This window comes from Entelurus aequoreus, linkage group LG08 (genome assembly GCF_033978785.1).
Source record: "Entelurus aequoreus isolate RoL-2023_Sb linkage group LG08, RoL_Eaeq_v1.1, whole genome shotgun sequence".
In the NCBI taxonomy this organism is placed as follows: Eukaryota; Metazoa; Chordata; class Actinopteri; order Syngnathiformes; family Syngnathidae; genus Entelurus; species Entelurus aequoreus.
The window spans coordinates 39,134,359-39,154,700 of record NC_084738.1 but is presented as its reverse complement, the minus strand read 5'-3'; the positions used below and the strand labels follow the sequence as shown (position 1 = coordinate 39,154,700).

At 36.2% G+C, this 20,342-nt stretch overlaps 1 protein-coding gene across 4 annotated transcripts in view; it reads right to left on the bottom strand.

The window, feature by feature from the left end:
- dnah9 (dynein, axonemal, heavy chain 9) overlaps positions 1-20,342 on the bottom strand; it is a 426,092-nt gene that overhangs the window by 384,087 nt on the left and 21,663 nt on the right. For 3 of the 4 annotated variants that reach the window (XM_062056457.1, XM_062056459.1, XM_062056458.1), the window contains exons 5-12: positions 16,299-16,429; positions 15,932-16,143; positions 13,837-14,070; positions 13,572-13,745; positions 11,277-11,393; positions 9,670-9,820; positions 9,190-9,292; positions 5,928-5,996 (exon numbers count right to left, since the gene is read on the bottom strand). In XM_062056457.1, coding sequence (XP_061912441.1) covers positions 5,928-5,996; positions 9,190-9,292; positions 9,670-9,820; positions 11,277-11,393; positions 13,572-13,745; positions 13,837-14,070; positions 15,932-16,143; positions 16,299-16,429 — 1,191 coding nt within the window. Of the gene's footprint in view, positions 1-5,927; positions 5,997-9,189; positions 9,293-9,669; positions 9,821-11,276; positions 11,394-11,498; positions 11,595-13,571; positions 13,746-13,836; positions 14,071-15,931; positions 16,144-16,298; positions 16,430-20,342 lie in introns of those variants that run through there. The other variant, XM_062056460.1, reaches the window with a different exon arrangement.

The following is a 20,342-nucleotide window of genomic DNA, read 5'->3' as shown; positions in this document are numbered from 1 at the left end:
ACATATTATCTGGCATTTTGTCTCGCCAAATTATGGAAAAGCAACTTTTCTTACCTTCTGGTATCTGTTGATCTGTATTTGGGATCTGCATAAGTCCTGAAAATCTGTGCAAGTCCGCCTTTGTAGTCGGTGCCGACACTGTAGTCGATAAGCTTCTTCTTTTTCTCTATCTTCCTTTTATGGGACATTCATCCTCCGCTGTTGCTATTTCTAATATAAAGTAGTGTAAAGTTCTTACTTATATCTGTCAGTAAACTCGCCATGAAAGCGCTAATACATACCGGTGTAGTGAGTTTACATTATTCACCCAAGGAACTTTAGTTATTAGAGAGTTCCGGTCGGACGGTTTTTCACAGGACACATTTCCGGCGTTGTACTAGTGAGCCACGGATGAGGAGATGCTGCCCCGTTATTGATTTAAGTAAAGTCTGAATTTCATTAAAACAATTATCTCCATCTTTTGACACTTCTTTCACTCACGTCCTTGCACGCTACACCGCTACAACAAAGATGACGGAGAAAAGACGCTGCCGAAGGTGAGCCATGTAAATAAGACCGCCCACAAAACAGTGCATCCTGAAACGACTGTCAGAAAGAGTCTTCAAGATGATCTGTAAAACATCATCTAAGCAACATTTTGACCAAAGAACCACCATTACATGTTATGTAGACCACAAGGAAGTGTTTTTAATTTAGAAAAAAAAAAAAGTAATATGACCCCTGTTAATGCGCCTTATAATCCGCTGCGTTACAAGGACGTCTGCAAACAAGACATCAAGTCTTTTGACATCAGCCCCGACAGCTGGGAAGATGCAGCCCAGGACCACCTTCAGTGGCAGCAGGCACTCAGCAGCGGGCTGCTCAAGTCAGAAACCACCCTGGCCCAACACCATGAGGCTAAGAGGACAAAGAGAAAGAAACAGGGCTCTGCGACACCGGCAACATCTATGGGACCGGTCTGGACATGTGACATCTGTGGCCGGGAATGTCTCTCACGAATTGGACTACACAGCCACAGGAGACGCTGCGACAAGACCTGACTCCGAGGCACAGGAAATCAATGGTCTTCCGAGACTGCGATGCCGATGATGATGATGATGATATATATATGTATTTACATGTATTTGTATATATACATATACACTATATTGCCAAAAGTATTTGGTCACCCATCCAAATGATGACAATCAAGTGCCCTAATCACTTGGACCGGTGTATAAAATCAAACACTTAGGCAGGGAGACTGTTTCTACAAACATTTGTGAAAGAATGGGCCACTCTCAGTGATTTCCAGCTTGGAACTGTCGTAGGATGCTACCTGTGCAACAAATCCAGGCGTGAAATTTCCTCACTCCTAAATATTCCAAAGTCAGTTTGGGAACAACAGCAAGTCAGCCACCAAGTGGTAGGCCACGTAAACTGACAGAGAGGGGTCAGCGGATGCTGAAACGCATAGTGCAAAGACTTTCTGCACAGCCACTTGCTACAGAGCTCCAAACTTCATGTGACCTTCCAATTAGCCCACGTACAGTACCCAGAGAGCTTCATGGAATGGGTTTCCATGGCAGAGCAGCTGCAGCTAAGCCATACATGACCAAATCCAATGCAAAGCGTGGGATGCAGTGGTGTAAAGCCCATTGCCACTGGACTCTAGAGCAGTGGAGACGCCTTTTCTGGACTGATGAATCACGCTTTTCCATCTGGCAATCTGATGGACCAGTCTGGGTTTGGAGGTTGCCAAGAGAATGCTACATATTCCGATATTCTGCATTGTGCCGAGTGTGAAATTTGGTGGAGGAGGAATTATGGTGTGGGGTTGTTTTTCAGGAGTTGGGCTTGGCCCCTTAGTTCCAGTGAAAGGAACTTTGAATGCTCCAGGATACCAAAACATTTTGGACAATTCCATGGGATGGCACTTCAAGTTCATATATGAGTAAAGACAGGTGGCCAAATACTTTTGGCAATATAGTGTATATATATATATATATATATATACATATATATATATATATATATATATATATATATATATATATATATATATATATGCGAATATGTATATGTATGTATGTATGTATATATGTATGTATGTATATATGTTTGTATGTAATAATAATAAAATCCCCTGAATAGCAGGGAAACCTGTGAAACAGGTTTGTAGGGATGAAATAGCCTCTGTGTTTTTTCCTGACCTGACCCCTAGTATTTGGGGTCCCCAGAAATGTGAAATCAATCAATGGAGGCATGGCGGAGATTTTTATAAAAACATTGTGCCTCCTTCAAAACATGCTCCAAACGAGCCATTTGGAATTTGAGACTTTAGTAACATATTTTGCCTTAGTTATGTCAGCAGATATCTCCATACATGGTAGAGGTTTACCTAAAGAGCTTTGCATAAGTCCTATATTTTTATTCAGTTGTAGTCAATAGATTCCTTATTTTTTTCTATCCTTTTGTTGTGGGGCAGACTGGCTGGTACATGCACATGCATGCTAAAATCCTCCGCTGTATGGTATAGTTATAACGTATACCTGTTAGTAGACTTGGTATGGAAGCGCCAAAAACTACAACATGGCTGACGGGGTGGAGACGCAGTCGAAGGGGGCTTAGCCTAGAGGAGGACTTTGGTAGGTTGATAGATCACATAAATTTAAGGAGAAAATTTGCAATTTGAAAAAACTAATTCGGGTCACTCAGAGTGGTGTATAAAGAGAGTATGGCCAACTAAACAACAGGCACCATGACTGCTACCAAGGACGTGTGCAGCTGTGCATGCAATTGCTGTCGTTTTGACATCCAATTATTCAAAATAATACATCTCTATAAAGTTCTAAACATACAATAAAACATGCTTATATTTTGCCAATGTATAATTTTTCAGCCGTATTTGACGCACTTGGCTGCTACAATCCTGCAGTGTTTCGTTACCAGCAGGCTCTATAACACACACCCGTCAATTCAAAAATCGTGAAAAAATAAAACGACCAAAAAAATAACTTATTACCCTCATTTTGCCAAAATCTTGATTAGCTTTGTACCAACAATCACAGAGAAATTATGACTTTTGTGTGAATTGTGCCAACTGTGGTGTCTGCCTCCAATGTATTTGGAATCACTGTACGTGCTATGCCTGTACTTTTAGACTGAGACAAACTTTATTTATCCACTATCATCTATTATTACACCCAACATTTGGTTTATTTGACTCTTTCAATGTCCGTCTATTTGTATTTGTGTTTGAATTTCTCTTTTACTGTTACCGAATATCATTTTAGTTTTATTTCTTCGCCTACTATTTGTATTAGGAGAACAAATATCAGATCTTTTTACATGACTCTGGGGTCAAAGCTATATTTGGCTGGTGAGTTCTACAGCCAAATAAATTGAGAACCACTACTTTAAAGTCTGGAGTGACACCTGTAGCTTGTCATTTTTATGTAACTCAGTGGGGGTTATGTAAGGATAAACACTGATTCATCTACAATGCTAGGAATAGGCAATATGTCAAGCCTCTGTACGGTTATCTCAATCTGTAAAAAGTAACTATTATGATGAGTACTTTGATGCATGAGGGGTGCGCCTTATTGGATTTCAGCTGTGAGCTTCATTTCCTGATAGTGGAACTGCAGACGCAGAGGCAATCCGATGCCTTGGGAATGGTCATAAATCATGCAGCATTTTGTCAGCGAGGAGTAATGAGTAAGGATGCTTACTCCAATCGTGACTGCAATGTTTAGAATGATGCTGGCATTAGGGATGATTGTTATAGCCTAACAAGGGCTGTAACATCTAATGGGAGTTAATTAAGGCAGGCATAGATCAGTTCTACAGGTTTTAACGATAGCTTTACTATTTACAGTGAAGCGTGTTAAACTGTAACTATGTGCATCTCATTTAAAAAAGAATGAATTAACATAGCAAATTGGTTACACACATGCTTTAATTAGTATAAGGTTTGCACAACATGCAGTTATTAAAACTAAGTAAATCTATTTGAGGGAATTAAAAGCAACAAACGGTTTGCAAGAGCAGATTGGTCAGCCAATTATTTTTTTTCTAGTCTAATATAAACTGCTCCCAATTCTATTCAAATACCTAATTGTGTCTGCAATAAAAAAGAAAGTAATTTGTACCTCATTTTCAGTGTAATGACAATGAAAGTTTTTTTTTATTGAAAATGATCAAAACAATTAAAGGAGATCATAAACGTCTTGTGCCCGAAATAAAACCGGGGCAATGAGGCTCTGGCTGTATTGTTACATAAATAATCATGGATAGTTATTCATACTATACCCACACTATGAATCTACTTATGGCAATATAAGTCCAGTTTTAGTGTAAATCGAAACATATACTTAAATTAACACCGAAGTACATTGAACAAGTAAATGACACTTAAGAAAAAGATCAAATGAATAATGTTAAAAACAAGAATTACATGTTTTATAAAGTGAAACAAATTGATAATCCTTTACTATTATCCCATCCCTGTGGTTGCCTTGTGTTTATAAGGGAGGTAGAGACAGGCTTATTGGAAAGAGTCTGAATAATGAGACTATTACACTGCATAGTTATTATTACTGTCTATTTCATAGGATAGATCCTTGCACATTTTCAGAATAGCATCTTTATCCTTCATAATTGTCGCAACTAAGAATGCAGCAATGTTGGTGGGCTAGACGTTCTGATGTCCAATTTCACGTAGGTTTTCATTATAGGGAGACATAATGAAGGTCAAAGTTAAAAAGAATAAAAGTGCGGTCCTTCCCCAGTGTAGCGATGCGCGACTAATAATTATTATGCAAATTTTTTTTACGCCTCCACATTATTCTGCTGCTAGCATTTAACTAGTTCTCATCCTCTTTTTTTTTGTTTTAATACTTTATAGGAGTGCGTCAAAACCACGAAAACGCACTAAAACTAGTAGTGGTGGTAAAATTAACAAGTAAGTGATAATGTTCCGTCAAGTGATTGCAATTCACCATTAAAAAGGATAGAAGAACAAGAATAATGCAACAAAAAATTCTAATTTTGCTTGTATTTAATGGCTGCAGTGAGCCTATTTTTGCACTGTGCATCCTTTTAAATCTAGGTTAATCTAAATTTAAATATTGAGGTGGGGTCTGTACTTTGTTTGAATTGCAGCAACAGTAGAAAACCCCACCTCAAAGAGATAGGATGTTGCTATGTATGCTTCGTCATACTTTGAAGTCTTTTTATTGGGGTTATCTTCAAACTTCTCCATCTCTCTGCCTCTGTTAGCTCTATACATGAATTCCTGCGTACTGAGTACTCCTGCTACTCTGATTAGATGGAGCACTGCTGCCACCTAGCTGCAGGTTTGTGTGTTGTTCAAACATAATAACTAGAGTGTATATATTTACAAATCATGTAAATCTCCCCTGCTGCTCGCGAGCCCCTGACACCTCACTTTGACCTGACTCACTATTTGAGAAACACTACAATAAAGCAACAGAAGACCTTTTTCCCTCTTATCTTGGCTGTTTGACAATTGAAAGCAACATTTATGTCCGTCAATGAGGGCAATGATTTATATTTCAAGTGTAACGTTGAACGTGGTTTAAAAAGCAACTTGGCATCCGTGAGCAGTAACAGGGCATGAGATTATGAAAGTCCTGTGAGAGCATCTGCAGAGCAATACAACAGTAATGACAACATCCATCATGCCTGCAGCTGCATGTCTACACAACCTGCCTTGTGGCCTGCTTGGTAAACTAAACTAAATGACATATTTAGTAGATGAGGATGTTATCAAATACATGATCTTGACTTTCCTCAAACAGTCAGGCCGCACCTTCACAATCAATTCTGTTTGATCTCCCATCCTGTTCTTGTATTCAGAAATATGTATATGGATGTATGATGACATGTCAAGCAATACAGCGAGTTATGATGTGTGCTCTAACCTGTCAAGAAGTTGCATCATCTCCTCATACTTCTGAATGACCCGGACTCCTTGTGCAGACTCGAGGCACCTGGCTCAAAGACATTATTAGCTTATGGAAATGTTTTTAAGACACTTAATGACATTTAAAAAAAATATACATGTATGTATATATACAAAAACACACACACATATAAATACATACATATATGTATGTATATATATGTATATACATATATACATATATATATACATATATATATATATATATACATATATATATATATATATATATATATATATATATATATATATATATATATACATATATATATATATATATATATATATATATATATATATATATATATATATATATATATATATATATATATGTATATACATATATATATGTATATATATACATATATATATATATATATATATATACATATATATATGTATATATATACATATATATGTATATACATATATATACATACATATATGTATATATATACATATATATATATATATATACGTATATACATACATATATGTATATATATACATATATATATACATATATGTATGTATATATATACATATATATATATATATATATACATATATATATATACATATATATATACATATATATATATACATATATATATATACATATATATATACATATATATATACATATATATATATACATATATATATACATATATATATATATATATACATATATATATACATATATATATACATATATATATATATATATATATATATATATATATATATATATATATATATATATATATATATATATACATATATATATACATACATATATATATATATATATATATATATATATACATACATATATATATATATATATATATATATATATATATATACATATATATATATATATATACATATATATATATATATATATATATATATATATATATATATATATATATATATATATATATATATACATATATATATATATATATATACATATATATATATATATATATATATATATATATATATATATACATATATATATATATATATATATATATATATATATATATATATATATATATATATATATATATATATATATATATATATATATATATATATATATATGTACTGTATCATGTAACATATATTATATATATATATGATATCGATGATGGTACCGGTACCGAAACCAGAATGTAATTCGATACTTTTCTAAATAACGGGGACCACAAAAAAATTGCATTATTGGCTTTATTTTAACAAAAAATCTTACCGTACATTAAACATATGTTTCTTATTGCAATTGAAGAACAATTTTAGCCTGAAAAAAAATAGTGACCATACTAGGAAACTTGTCTTTTAGTAGTAAGGAAGCAAACAAAGGCTCCTAATTTGTCTGCTGACCTATGCAGTAACATATTGTGTCATTTATCATTCTATGATTTTGTCAACATTATAAAGGACAAGCTGTAAAAATTGATTATTAATCCACTTGTTCATTTACTGCTAATATCTGGTTATTTTCCATTTCAACATGTTCTATCTACACTTCGGTTAAAATGTAATAATCACTTATTCTTCTGTTGTTTGGATACTTTACATTAGTTTTGGATCATACCACAAATTTAGGTATCGATCCGATACCAAGTAGTTACAGGATCATACATTGGTCATATTTAAAGTCCTCATGTGTCCAGGGACATATTTACTGAGTTTATAAACGGAATATGAATTTTTTTAAAAGGAAAAAAGATTTTGTGATGATAAAAATCGTATCGACTAGATACGCTATTGTATTCCTTGTCCTGCAGGGATGATACTTGTAAGAAATTTACTTTATTTGTCGCCATGGAGGCGAGGATTAGTGATTTAGAAGTAGCTAAAACACTACTGACTGCGGGTGGATGTTCGCTGCTAGCTAGCAAGCCATGTTTTAAAGCATCTCTTCCTGAGGGCGTTACAGTGTTATAGCTTCACCTTTATCGTCAAGTTTTTAGGCCAAAACGCATCCATTCTCCCTTTTCTGTCTACACACTGTGTCTGCTTGTAAGTACTCTGTGATTGTGTGCTGCTGAACATGTTCCTCTGCTCGTAAACCCAGTGTCTTCATGACCGTTAAACATTTTTAAATAAAAAATAAAATTGGGAACCGGTAATTTTCAAACAGAGTATAAATAGTAGCGTTTTTGATTAATTAGTACCGCGATACTACACTAGTATCAGTATACCGTACAACCCTAATACCTACATACACATATATATATACATATACATACTGTATATATTATATATACACATATATATGTATATATATATATATATATATATATATATATATATATATATATATATATATATATATATATACATATATATATATATATATATATATATATATATATATATATATATATATATATATATATATATATATACATATATATATATATATATATATATATATATATATATATATATATATATATACATATATATATATATATATATATATATATATATATATATATATATATATATATATATATACACATACATGTATGTATGTGTATGTGTGACTAGACATGAGCATTGTATTATCCTGCTGAGCGACGTGCCTCTAAATCCACGGAAAGCACACACATTTTGCACCTGGCCCTCCCTGGTCAGCATAAGTACGTCGTTTAGAGAGGTGTGTCGTATCAACTTATTAAAAAAAATAGCTCACAGTGATGTCGCACTGCATGGATATTATTATCTCTCCTAATTTACTCATGTACGGTACTTGCTACTTTACTCTTCTCAGCTGGTTACTCTATGGTGTAACCTGGTTCCAGTTAGACTTCTGTTGAAGTGTAAAAAACAGTTATTCTTGTGCTGGTTTACTACTTCATATTCAAGCTAACTTAAGCCTCTCCTTCTGCCTGATTTTGCTTTGTGTGTGTCCACGCTACTTCCACATATTATAACCGTCTGTATTATTTTTTATAACATACTTCAATGATGGATATTTGGACATTTGTCCATCGATTCAGAAACATTCATGACCTGTGTATGGGCTAAACCTTCAACACAAACATATTAAAATGTCTTGTTAAGGAAAATATTTAAGTCTTTGAGATGCTTGAATAATTTATAAGATCAAAGTGGTTAGACTCCATAATTGTGTCCGTACAGTGTTTATATTTTATGTTTTTTTAGCTTTGATCCTTGAGGCGAGAAAGTATACTCACGGGTAGGAGAGGTGTCTGAATTTGGAGAAAGATGTCTGGATTCGCAGCTGCAACTCCTGGGCCCATCTCAGCCTTCCAGCAACTTCTGGCATATTCTTACTGACTAGAGGATTATTGTTACACATAGGTTTACCACAATGTCTGTGACTGAACACAAGTGTATTGTTAATTAGGATATACATTATTCCTCTAAATCAAGGCCAGAGAAGAGGTTACATATGCGATGGATGTGTGCATCTCATATGGAGGAGCGATCGCTCTAGAGTCCGTAGTCAATGATTTTCTCTGGTCATAGTGTATTTATGGACTACAACAACACAGAGACAGGACCATCTTTGCAGAAGTAAAATAATCGTCCAAACATTTCTATATATTTACACCAACTTAAAGAATTTTTGTAGGAGAATACCTAAAAACAATTTTGGAACCAATTTTAGTTTCATTCTTGCCGTGCAGAGACACGACTGTCACAAAACTCACCCAGTTCATTTGCAGTCTTAATATGCCTGCAGTAGAGGTCTTTGCAGCAGTCTAGATCCTTGCCAAACATGTTCACTAAGTGAGGGTATATGTCCAACGCATCTTGTGCTACCAGGGGGCGCTCCAGCAAGCCACCAAACATATCCAGAACCTGCAAGCACCCAAAAGAGACTTTCCTTGTGACCTTTACACCAGGTGAGACATAGATACATTGGGAAATGTGTTTAACTTAAATTCAGATGCTCCAACCATTGTTAGTACAGATTGTTCATAATACCAATAAAACGAAGGGAGTAATTCATTTTCATAAAAGCGTTGATAATGATATCGTAAGATAATTGGGACCCAAACATATTTAATAAAGCCATTTTCAAATACTTTTTGCCGACATTTGCTTTAATAAAATACATTAAATATTTGAAGTGTTCTTACCTTTCTGTATTTGTATCTCAAGCAGCACTAGCTATCCTCAATGAAAACATACTTTGTAGGATCACATTCAGTGTGTCTTAAACTCCAGTTTAGAGAAGTATTTGATTTTAGATTTATGTAATCCTCCATATTGGCAGACACATGTATTCATTTTGTTTCATTCAAAGCAGTAAAAAAACAGTTTTGCATCTGACAAAAAACCCCCACAAAAGCTGGCTTCTTGTAATACCAATGCCATGTTCGTTATTAATAAAGTTGTTTGAAGAAAAAAGCTGGCTTCCGCTGTAGAGACATGTGTCTGCTCGCTTGAGCACCCCCACTTCTCCGAGTGTGTTTACTAATGTCACATGCAGTGGTTTGGCATTGGATCACCTAAACTATATTCCACAGTATACAAACAATAAATTAATGGTGTAAACATGTATCTGCAAACATTATTTTACCGACATTTTGCAAACAGACCAGCAGTAAGCCACGCCTTGTTCCTCTTTCTCATACACACACATTCGAATGTGAAGCGGCACCACATGCTGAAGCCTCATGATTGGCTTGTGTACAAATTTTGTAATCTCCACTTAAGTAAATGTTAAAAAGCGATTTTAAATATACAGAAAAGGGCTTGATGACAGTTTCAGGGTCTCTGCAGGTTTCAACAAGTCAAATTAAAGACTTTTTAAGACTTTTGAAGACTATAATGATTATACTTGAAGACATTTTCCCATTAATACGGACAAAAAAGTACATAGACATGAAAGAAAATCAAAGGGCCGGAATTCATTCTAAGTATATATATTCATTCACTGCTCTTTCACATAGGAAAACAAAATAGTTAAACTAACTAAATATATCAGAAGTTTAGCTATTGTAAACTAGTAGAACAAATATTATCAAATATCATAACAACCATGCAATTTCGTTGTACAATGTACAATGACAATAAAGATCTATTCTATTCTATTCTTTTATTAAGGCCTTAAATTGACATTTTTGGATTTAAGAGTTTTTAAGACCCCAGGGATAGCCTTTCTTTAATGGAAACATTTTAATGTTCATGGTTATATATATGTTTTTAATTTGGGGGGTGGGGGGTTCCCATCATGACAAGTGAGGCTGACCTGCCTACCCTGATCGCACGTCCATGGATGTATGTAAAAGAAGGGGATTATTTTCAATACCTTAAAGGCATGCTCCAATCCAGAAGCATCGTCAAAGGTGTGACAGAAGATGGCTCCTAGTCGTCGGTCTGTGTCATCCACCATTAGTTTGAAGTCTCTCACATCTTCCTCAAACTCCTGCAGGGCAGAAAGCTCAGCTAGGCCCACAGCTAAGGCACCACAAAGGTGTGTGTGATCTCACATGAAGCCAACACAACATATTGCTTTTCACATCTCACTAACCCGAAGCCACCCGACAAGGATTTTGCCAACTGGGTCTTTACAAGCAAGCTAAATTGCTTTTGCTGCTGTAACTCAGGAACAACTCAAATGAGCAACATGATGACATTTGGGCCGCAAAACCATACTCTGCAGTGACCCCAGTCCAGTGGAGAACGTACAGTGGGAAAAATGTGAGTTGATCCTCCGCTTATTTTGTAAGTTTACCCACTTAAAAAGGTATGAACAGCCAATTAAACATACAATAAATGTATTTGAGTGAATGACATATTGCAAGACATGACTCAGAACTTGGTGGAGAATACCCTGTTGGCAAGAACAGAGGTCAGGTGTTTCTTGTACTTGCTAACCAAGGTTGCAGACATCTTGTGAGGAATTTTAGTTAAACAAACACCGCCACAGCAGAATGTTTATACATGTTTGACAGAAGGAATTGTGTTGTTGGGCTCATAGTCAGCATTTCTCTGTTTCCAATCAAGGAGCTACATTTTGTGACCACATCCCATTCTCCTAAGCCTTGTTCAAGTCATTTAAGTGTTTTGCCAAACTTCATTACACTGCATGCATAACGGCTAATGAACGGTTACGTTGCGGAACGTCTCTGTGCTGTGCCGTCCGTCAAAACCCACCAGCAGCTTCTGTGACGGCACTGACTTGACTTGGAAAAGACAAAAGTTCTGCCTTGAAGAATGACTACTTTATGTTTGTATTTGTAGGAAACTTAAGCACAAATGCAACAAACACTTTGGCCAGCTAGCACACATACTTCTCATTTAGCTCTGACTAACCACTCCACTGCTTCCTTCGTCTCTGTGTCAGGTCAGCAATTCTTTGATGTTGGACCTTCAGAAACATCATCATATTTAGGAGGTTTCAAGGTGTAAAAATGATCCGCCTTGAACACAGAGTATTTTATTATATGATAATATATTAGAAAAATTTAGAAAAATTTAAAATTAAAATTTCTGTCTCTGCAAGACTTCATGAAAAGCTGATTTTTGCTGAATTAATTCACTGTGCTGTGGCAGCCGCTATACATAGAAGCTATGCGTACAGAGTCATGCCAGTGCTGTACACAAGCCATCCAACGTTGGTGAAAACTGACACTTTGACAAGAATGAAATGGTCACAGTTGCGTAACCGTTCAGCGGCTGGTACGCATCAAGCTGAAATCTGGGGTAAGAACCTGGGACCTCATTTATTAAGCGTGCATACACACAAAAACCTGGTGTGTGACCTTTTTCACGGCAAAGTTTAAGTGTATCAAGAGTGAACGTAAATGTGCGGTGCCTAACACTAACTTCATGTCTGACGTACCCAGATTCCTACATGGATATTTTGGCGACACTCAGATGTGATGCTGAGTAACTGTTTAAATAAAGAAATGTCAAACAATAACTCCTCCGAATGATTGATGTGCACATCAGAGACATATTAACAATTAACACACCCCTGTGTGTGCAATTACACGAATGGATATAAAAACAAAGGCAAAGTATGTTCCCGCGCTCTGGTTGCCTTCATCCGACCAGAACGTCATCAAAAAGCAATAAGCATTATAGTTATTCATTCAACCAAACTGTAATAACGAGCCAATTCACATTCTCAGTAACGGCAACGGCGTTGCAACGATAGGAACAGCAATTAATTAGATTACTCGTTACTGAAAAAAATAACAGTGTTATTACCAACACTGAGGGCGACTAACTGTTATCTTGTATTTCTCTGAATTATTGTCTGTTTTTCACCATGCTTCTTGCTAAAGGTCGTGTCGTCAATTCCAGCCTTGTGTAGCTCTTTAGTCTTGCCCTTGATTTAGCACATATGTTTTTTTTCTAAGATTTTCACATTCAGTTTTTCTCTCTGTTAGAAAAAAAACATACCATAAAAAATATGGACTATTCAATATCTTTGTAAGAGTGTAAACTAACAAAATCAGCAAGGGATTAAATAAAAATGTTCCCCACTGTACAGGTATGTGCTATGTTGTGATTAGGGTTAACATTGCTTGTTGTCTTTTATGCATTTAGCTGCAGTAAAATAGAGTGGTAGGCCAAATACAAAAGTGCTCCTTACCTTATTGTTGAGGTCTAGGAAGTCTAAATCATAGGGCTTCTCTGTAAAGATCTTGAAACGCTCTATAAAATCCTGGTAGAGTAGCTGGACCTGCTGGCTGAGTGCTCGACCTTGAACACCTCCAATTTCCAATTTCTCAAGCTTGAACAAGTTTGCGGCCGTCAAAAGAATGTCCTATCCAGAAATGGAAAAGATATCCATGTAGAACCTCACTCAGGAAAATATTATGCGTCCAAAAATCCCTTCAGCGATTGAACACACTTACTTCTGCAGCCTTGACTCTATGGATGAAGTGATCAAGTCCAGAGAAAACCAAAGCAGGGGAAAAATCCCAGGGTTTTACCATGCTTCCGTTCCTCTGGTATTGGTCCAGATTGGCTCTTCGATCATTGTAGGTGCTCTCGAATAGCTCCAAGATGTTTAGGCTGGTCTGAACTTTCAAGAGACTCTCAGAAACCTCTCCTTTGAAAAGTTCCTCAGGCACCAAATAACCCCGAGCCTGTTGTTGGACAGCAGAAACAAGTTTAACAGTTTAACCGTTTGTAAGACTTTATTGAACTGCGCGTGAACACTTCTCTTCTTTACCAGATTTGAGTTAAGCAGTATTCAGTAAAAAATATGTCCGCTCATGCTAAAAAAAAAGGAAAATTGATGCAGGCTGCAGAGTGTGTAAAACAAAATGCCATGTTCAAAGGGGACCTATAATGATTTTAATCTACATTTAACACACTTCCTTTTTGTTTATATCATATGTATTGGATTTGTTATTGTATTGCTTTGGTTTAAATTTTGCTCCACACTTACATTTATAACCCACTTTTTATGCATTCCCTTTAAATTGTAAATGAAACCCTTTACGCCCAATCCTCTCCAAAACAGTTTGGGTTTTATTGGAAAATGTACAATGTTAGCTATATATATATCTTAAAGACGAACATCACTGCTATTTTTTGAGTCGCAGTCTAAAATAAACGAAATCATATTTTAGATGTGTTGTTTCTTTTTTGTGTTTCTTTCTCCTTTCTGAGCTGCCACCTTATCGTGGTAGAGGAGTTTGCGTGTCCCAATAATCTTAGAAGCTATGATGTACGGGGGCTTCTTGCCCTGATGTGTGATCTGAGCCAAGAATGTCGTTGTGGCTTGTGCAGTCCTTTGAGACATTTGTGATTAAGGGGTATATAAGTCAACTTTGGTTGATTATTTGATTGATTAATTCAAGGAGGAGAATGCAGCGCAGCCAGAATCCGTGCAGTTGTGCAGCTTTTTTTTTGCATAATCGCATAAGAGGAGAGGGCCCACCTGCATCCCGAATATAACTGGAGAGGAGGAATCACATTAAAGTAGGACTGAAAGGATATGACAATTTCATAACATGGTTATCATTATTATCACGGTATTGTTGCTCAAAAAGTAATCATACACCCTTATAACCAAATTTTAGGGGGAATACTTAAAAAATATATGAACGCTTCAGTCTTTGTGATGCTTGCCAGTCTTATTACCCCACTCTTAGGGAATTAACTTATTTTTCTCCAATTAACCACTCACTTTCTCGCATTGACTACTTTTTAACGAGTAGCTCAAATCTATCTGACATCTTAAATATTCACATCCACGCACATCACATCATCAGTGACCATCCAACTAATTAAAACAGTAATACCAACCGTGGAAAGTGTACTGTGGTTTATCATTATATCGTTCAATGTTAGACCCCTACTCAGTGGTCTAGTGGTTAGAGTGTCCGCCCTGAGATTGGTAGGTTGTGAGTTCAAACCCCGGCCGAGTCATACCAAAAACTATAAAAATGGGACCCGTTACCTCCCTGCTCGGCACTCAGCATCAAGGGTTGGAATTGGGGGTTAAATCACCAAAAATTATTCCCGGGCGCTGCTGCCCACTGCTCCCCTCACCTCCCAGTGGGTGATCAAGGGTGATGGGTCAAATGCAGAGAATAATTTCGCCACACCTAGTGTGTGTGTGACAATCATTGGTACTTTAACTTTAACTTTACATTAAAGTTGGCTAACTGTGCAAATGCATGTGTGCATGCTTTTGTTCCTTAGTTAAATAAACTAAATAGTTCATTGTTTATTTTATTTCATAGCACATTAATAATGTCATTGCTCTCTCTACATGGTATTTACATTAGAGTTGGCTCAGCATGCATGTGCACATGTTTGTGCCCCCTGACCTCTCAAAGCTGTAAACCAAAAGCGAACATTACATTTGTATTACATTTTCAATGACCACTCATTTACTGGCAGGTGCTTAATTCAGAAACAGGTTTTGCAATAACAAAAAATCCACGAAACACTGCCCACGGAATACTGCGGGCTAGACAGCCAAGTACAGCTGACCTGTTGGATGAAAACATTGCAGATCTCTTGCAGTAGAACAATGAGTCGTGCTGGGGTGTTGTAGTATCTAGAGTTTGCCCACACAAGGCACACGGTGTGCATCATTGGGCCTATTTGACCCTTGACATCAGAAAATTCTCTATTCTCCATGTCCTCAATCAGGTGCTGCAGTGGTGTCAAGTAGGTGCAGATGTCCTTTGCTTCCTCCAACGCTGCCAAGTGAAGAGGGGATTAGTCACTTGAGTAAATTCATGTGTAGAGGTAGATGGGAACATTGTTTTCATATTCTGTTCAACACTCCAAACTAGAAAAGCCGACCTCACTTTGGCTTTTACTTTTTCAATCTGTTGTCATGATGTGTAATTACCTGCAAGGACATCCCGCAGGATGTTTTGAAAAGCTAGGGAATAGCTGCTCTCCACAGCATCCAGAAAAATCTTCATTTTGTTCCCTTTGTGTGATGTTAACTGGGAGTAAATGCACTCCAAATCAGCACATCTTAAATGAGAGTATAGAGAACACACAAAGTCACATTTCTCTGGATGTTAATAGTTCCTGGAATTTATACATATTTTTAAAGGCCTTTTGTGAGTTAGAATATTTATACATACAGTTAGCGTTCAAATCAACTCATTGAATTGCAATTGGTAAGTAAAAAATATTTTCAAAGCTGCTAAATTCTAAATATTTTATTTTATTTTACTTATTTCAGGCTCTTATGCAAATGTATTTCAGGCTCTTATGCAAATGTGGACGCTTCCCTTCCCTCTTCCTTATAGCTCCTGTTTTTGCTTCTTTGTCCGGCTTCCTCCCACCTCCAAAGACATGCACCTGGGGATAGGTTGATTGGTAATACTAAATTGGCCCTAGTGTGTGAATGTGAGTGTGAATGTTGTCTGTCTATCTGTGTTGGCCCTGCGATGAGGTGGCGACTTGTCCGACTTGTACAGGGTGTACCCCGCCTACCGCCCGAATGCAGCTGAGATAGGCTCCAGGGACCCACCGCGACCCCAAAAGGGATAAGCGGTAGAAAATGGATGGGATGGATATCTCGTCTTTTTTGTCTTAAATTTTTTGGAGTCTCTTTTTGCAATGGTCTTCAAAATCTGAACAATTCAACTGGCCTCTCAAAGAAATTGACAAGATCTTCTTGACGAGAAGCTTGCATTCGGAGGACCCGGCCTGTCCTAATTCAACGTTGTTCGATACACAATGGACTCTTGGTGTTTGGGGTATGGTATTTTTATTTTTTTTTGTCATAAAGAAATACAATCATGTGTGCTTACGGAGTGTATCCCTGCAGACTGTATTGATATATATTGATATATAATGTATATATTGTGTTTTTTATGTTGATTTAATTTTAAAAAATTTAAAATAAATCAAATATATATATATATATATATATATATATATATATATATATATATATATAATTTTTTTAATTTTATTTTTTATTTCTTGTGCGGCCCGGTACCAATCGGTCCACGGAATGGTACCGTGCTGCAGCCCGGTGGTTGGGGACCACTGCTTTATAGCTCTCTATGGGGCGCCGCTTGGTAGTGACCCATCAGTCTTTGTGTTCTGTCAACCCCGGTATACGCTATGTCTGTTCTTGGACGGGTTGTAATGAAAACAAATGTTGCTGTACTTTTTAAGTGCAAGGACAATAAAATTCCATTCCATTCCATTATACACACTAGAGATGTGTTCTACAGATGTTTACAATCTGCTTATATAAGATGCTCACCTAAAAATAACATGAAGTTTAATACGCGTGTGAATATTCTTATTCATCCAGGTCATTGTACTTTCAGGGTCTTGAGTCTATCACAACTGTATTGTTCGGATTGTCTTGGAAGACGTTTCAGCTCCCATCCAAGTAGGCTTAATCGCTTTAAACTCACATACTTGAATAGGACAGATTTAGTTCAGATTAGTTAAAACGATTCTAAACACTTGGTGCCGGATCCAGAATATTGTTCTACAAAAGGACAGCTGTTAAGATGCAACAAGAGCCCTCTGCCAGCAAAACACCTGCCTTTAGGATAGAATTAAGGCAGCTATGCTTAACACAACTGAAAAACAAATATTGATACCTTGGTTTTGTATGGGTTGAGTTGTGTGAGACTATTAATGTTCCATTAGAAAAAAAAAACTACTAACCCATAATAATCTGTATTAATTTGAGTTCAAAGTAAAATGATAGCATATCTACCACAGATCAAATGTTACACATAAAAGACATTTGTGATTTATTTTTTTTTAAATACTACAAATTTATGTCAAAGATGTGTGATGTTACCCATCCAGTTGATCCCCGCATATTCATGATTCAGCGTTCACATACTTTCAGATTTTTAGATTGTTTGTCTTATTTTTGTCTGTGGGAAAGCCCACACACTTGTATATGTAATTAATCTTAAAACAGTAATAATTTATAAATACCAGCTATTAAAGCACAAAATGCACAACAAATGTATGCAAAATAGAGTATGTGACGGCAGTGCCCTGTGTGGCTACAGAAACACTAGTTTCTAAGGTTAACTTTGTTACAATCCAGCTTAGAAACATGCAGTGAGGTTAACAAAAGTAGATTTTTTATCATAAATCGTTATTGCAATAACATGCAAGCAATGTGGACTATGTAAATGTAAACAGCATTAGTGAAACGTGGCTTTGGCCATGTCCACACAAACACGAATACTTAATAAACGCATACTCATCTCTGCGTTTAGGCCTCATATTTTTGTCCTTAATAACGCAGAATTTTGCAAACGCTGGCCAAAGTGTAAAGTTCCAAAACTCTCCGCGTACACGGCACAAACGGAGATTGTACTCTTCTGATGATGTCACATTTGTCATTTTCAAAGCCCAACAAAACACTGCCTTGCTGCCTTTAAACACACTATTAAAGGATTTATTGTATGTTTGATACGTTTGGACCTCCACTTGATGGTACAACTTTGACAAGCAAGACTTTTTGCTTAGTGTAATAAGAAAGGTCCAACATCATCTCAGGTTTTTAATTCTTGTTTAACGACAAATCATGAAGTTAACTTACGTGTATTACTTCCATTTGTGTAGATGGAGCTTGGCGCAAACATTAAGATTAAGATTAAAGTACCAATGATTGTCACACACATACTAGATGTGGTGAAATTTGTCCTCTGCATTTGACCCATCCCCTTGGGGAGCAGTGGGCAGCAGCGGCGCCGCGCCCGGGAATCATTTTGGTGATTTAACCCCCAACTCCAACCCTTTGTTGCTGAGTGCCAAGCATGCGCGCGCATATAACGCGACCGAGCGACTAAAAAAAAAAACAATGTATCCTTCCTCATTGTTATTATTAAAGACAATGTACACTTCATTGCATATGTAATATATCTCCGAATTGAATTGATCATTGATGTGTTGGACTTTCACAATATTATGTCAGACCTACTCGACATCCATTGCTTTCGGTCTCCCCTAGAGGGGGGGGGTTACCCACATATGCGGTCCTCTCCAAGGTTTCTCATAGTCATTCACATTGACGTCCCACTGGGGTGACTTTTCCTTGCCCGTATGTGGGCTCTGTACCGAGGATGTCGTTGTGGCTTGTACAGCCCTTTGAGACACTTGTGATTTAGGGCTATATAAATAAACATTGATTGATTGATTGATTGAAATGCGTTCTAACTCTACTAGAGTTTTGCAGCAGCGCACCCAAGTCAGTGCACTCTCGGCACTTAAACATGCAAAAGGGTTTCCTTGGCTCGTTAGTGCATGCTGATTTTAGAAATATTGCACACTTCACTGTACATGTACTTTATCACCACGTTGCTGATTAAACATGTTGTAATTCAATTAGTGTTGGGTTTCAGCAGCATAGGCGTGCATTCGCGCTTTAAACCCAAAAAAACATTTAATTTCATTTATAATGAAATTAAAATAATAATAATAATAGTAATGAAAATACTCAGTCCAACGTTGGTTGATGGAAGCAAGATCTGTCAGGATCTCAGAACCATCTTTTGACCTCAAAAAGGTAAGACCCTGGCTGGTTGGTCCGTAAATGGCTCTTGTTGCGCTAAATAAGGCGCAGGAATCACCACTGTCTGCTAATTGCTGCAGCTAATCTGCTTTCATGTGCCACCAGTTGTTCTTTATTCTTCTGATATTTTCCTGCACCTCTTCTTTCATTTTCAAGAACTTATTATTTTTAACAATATCAGATGGATCACTAATATATTTTAACAAAGTCGTATATTTTTAATAACTAAAATAAATAGAGACACAAAATACTTTTGTGGCAGATAAAACATCAGATATTGTTCTGGCTTCTTAAGAGCTATATTATTTTTATTTGTGTGTTTAAATATGTTTTTCTTCTTCCATTTTAATTCGTAAATGTTTTAGATTTTTTTTT